Genomic DNA, 1,174 nt, shown 5'->3' with positions numbered 1-1,174 from the left:
ACANACAGCCTCTAGTGAAATTAGATGGTATGCAAACCCCAGCTGGTTCCTATAGTCTTCTGAAAAACAGCTCTTTATTATTAGTTCAAGATAGGAAAGCAAAGCTACCTGTTCAAGCTTCAGGAGCTCCTGGTTTAGTTCAGAAACCATCTAATCCAGTGACATGTTCCCGGAATGCCAATCTAACTTCAGTTATTCAAGACAATACTTCTTTCAATCCTTCCCGTGCTAGACAATTTTCAGAAATGGTAGGTTCTCATGTAGGAATTTTTACAGTTAATACTCAGCACTTGAAGACAGGTCGCAATTCATCTAAAGCACCTTCCTCTTCTTCTTCATCAGTGAAAGCTCTTGCCAAACAGAAGAAAACTTCAGAAAAGTGTAAAACTCTTACTAAATCTAAGCCTGTGATCACTGCCATACCTCCACAAACCAATCCTTCTTCAAAGACTTACATTTCTCCTTCCTCTTCACCGTTATCAGTGACTCTGAGATCTTCTAAAAAAGCTGAAAAGCAGATTATACGAAGACCTCAGAATAATCCTAAACCTCCAACTCTAAAAAAGCTTAAACCTACAAATCCACCAAAGAAGCCTGAAGCTTCACCTCCAAAGAAGCCTGATCCTTTTCAGTCCTCATCTAAACCTGAATCTTCACCTCCAAAAAAGCCAGAGTCTTCCCTATCCTCACACAAGCCTGTTCCAAACCAACTTTATAAGTGTCCAATATGTGATATAGGGTTTTCTACCAAAGTTGCTCTAGACCAGCATTCAAAGAATCCAAAGAACTCTCATTTTGAATGTTCTAAGTGTGGCAAAAGCTGCAATGCACAACTTGGTTTTTGTATCCATTGTTTTGTTGCTTCTCAAAAGAAAGAAAATAAAGATGCAGAAACAAAAGATTCTAATAATAGCATAATTTTGGTTGTCCACCCAAATACGACAACGAATTCGGAAAAAGGGTTAGAAGACAAGATCCAAGGTCCTGAAAAAGAGGCGAAAAACAAAGATCACGAAAAAACAATACAACCAAAACGGAAAAAGCAATTAAAAAAGATAAAGCTAAAGAAATGTTCAATTTGTGGAAAAATATTAAATAGTTATTATCTTGCAACTCATATGAGAACCCACAGTGGAGAAAAACCTTACAAATGTGGTGTGTGCAGTAAACATTT

General features: G+C 37.3%; 1 protein-coding gene across 1 annotated transcript; it reads left to right on the top strand.

Moving 5' to 3' along the window:
* Window positions 1–29: 29 nt before the first annotated feature.
* On the top strand, window positions 30–1,155 carry LOTGIDRAFT_177043 (hypothetical protein; the record flags this gene model as incomplete). Its single annotated transcript, XM_009049424.1, has 1 exon — window positions 30–1,155. A coding segment is annotated over one exon (1,126 nt), but the record flags the coding sequence as incomplete, so codon positions are not given.
* Between the last annotated feature and the right edge of the window lie 19 nt (window positions 1,156–1,174).

This window comes from Lottia gigantea, assembly GCF_000327385.1.
Source record: "Lottia gigantea unplaced genomic scaffold LOTGIsca_13577, whole genome shotgun sequence".
Taxonomy (NCBI): Eukaryota; Metazoa; Mollusca; class Gastropoda; family Lottiidae; genus Lottia; species Lottia gigantea.
Note: the sequence above shows the minus strand (reverse complement) of the source record. Positions and strands in the feature narration are given on the sequence as shown.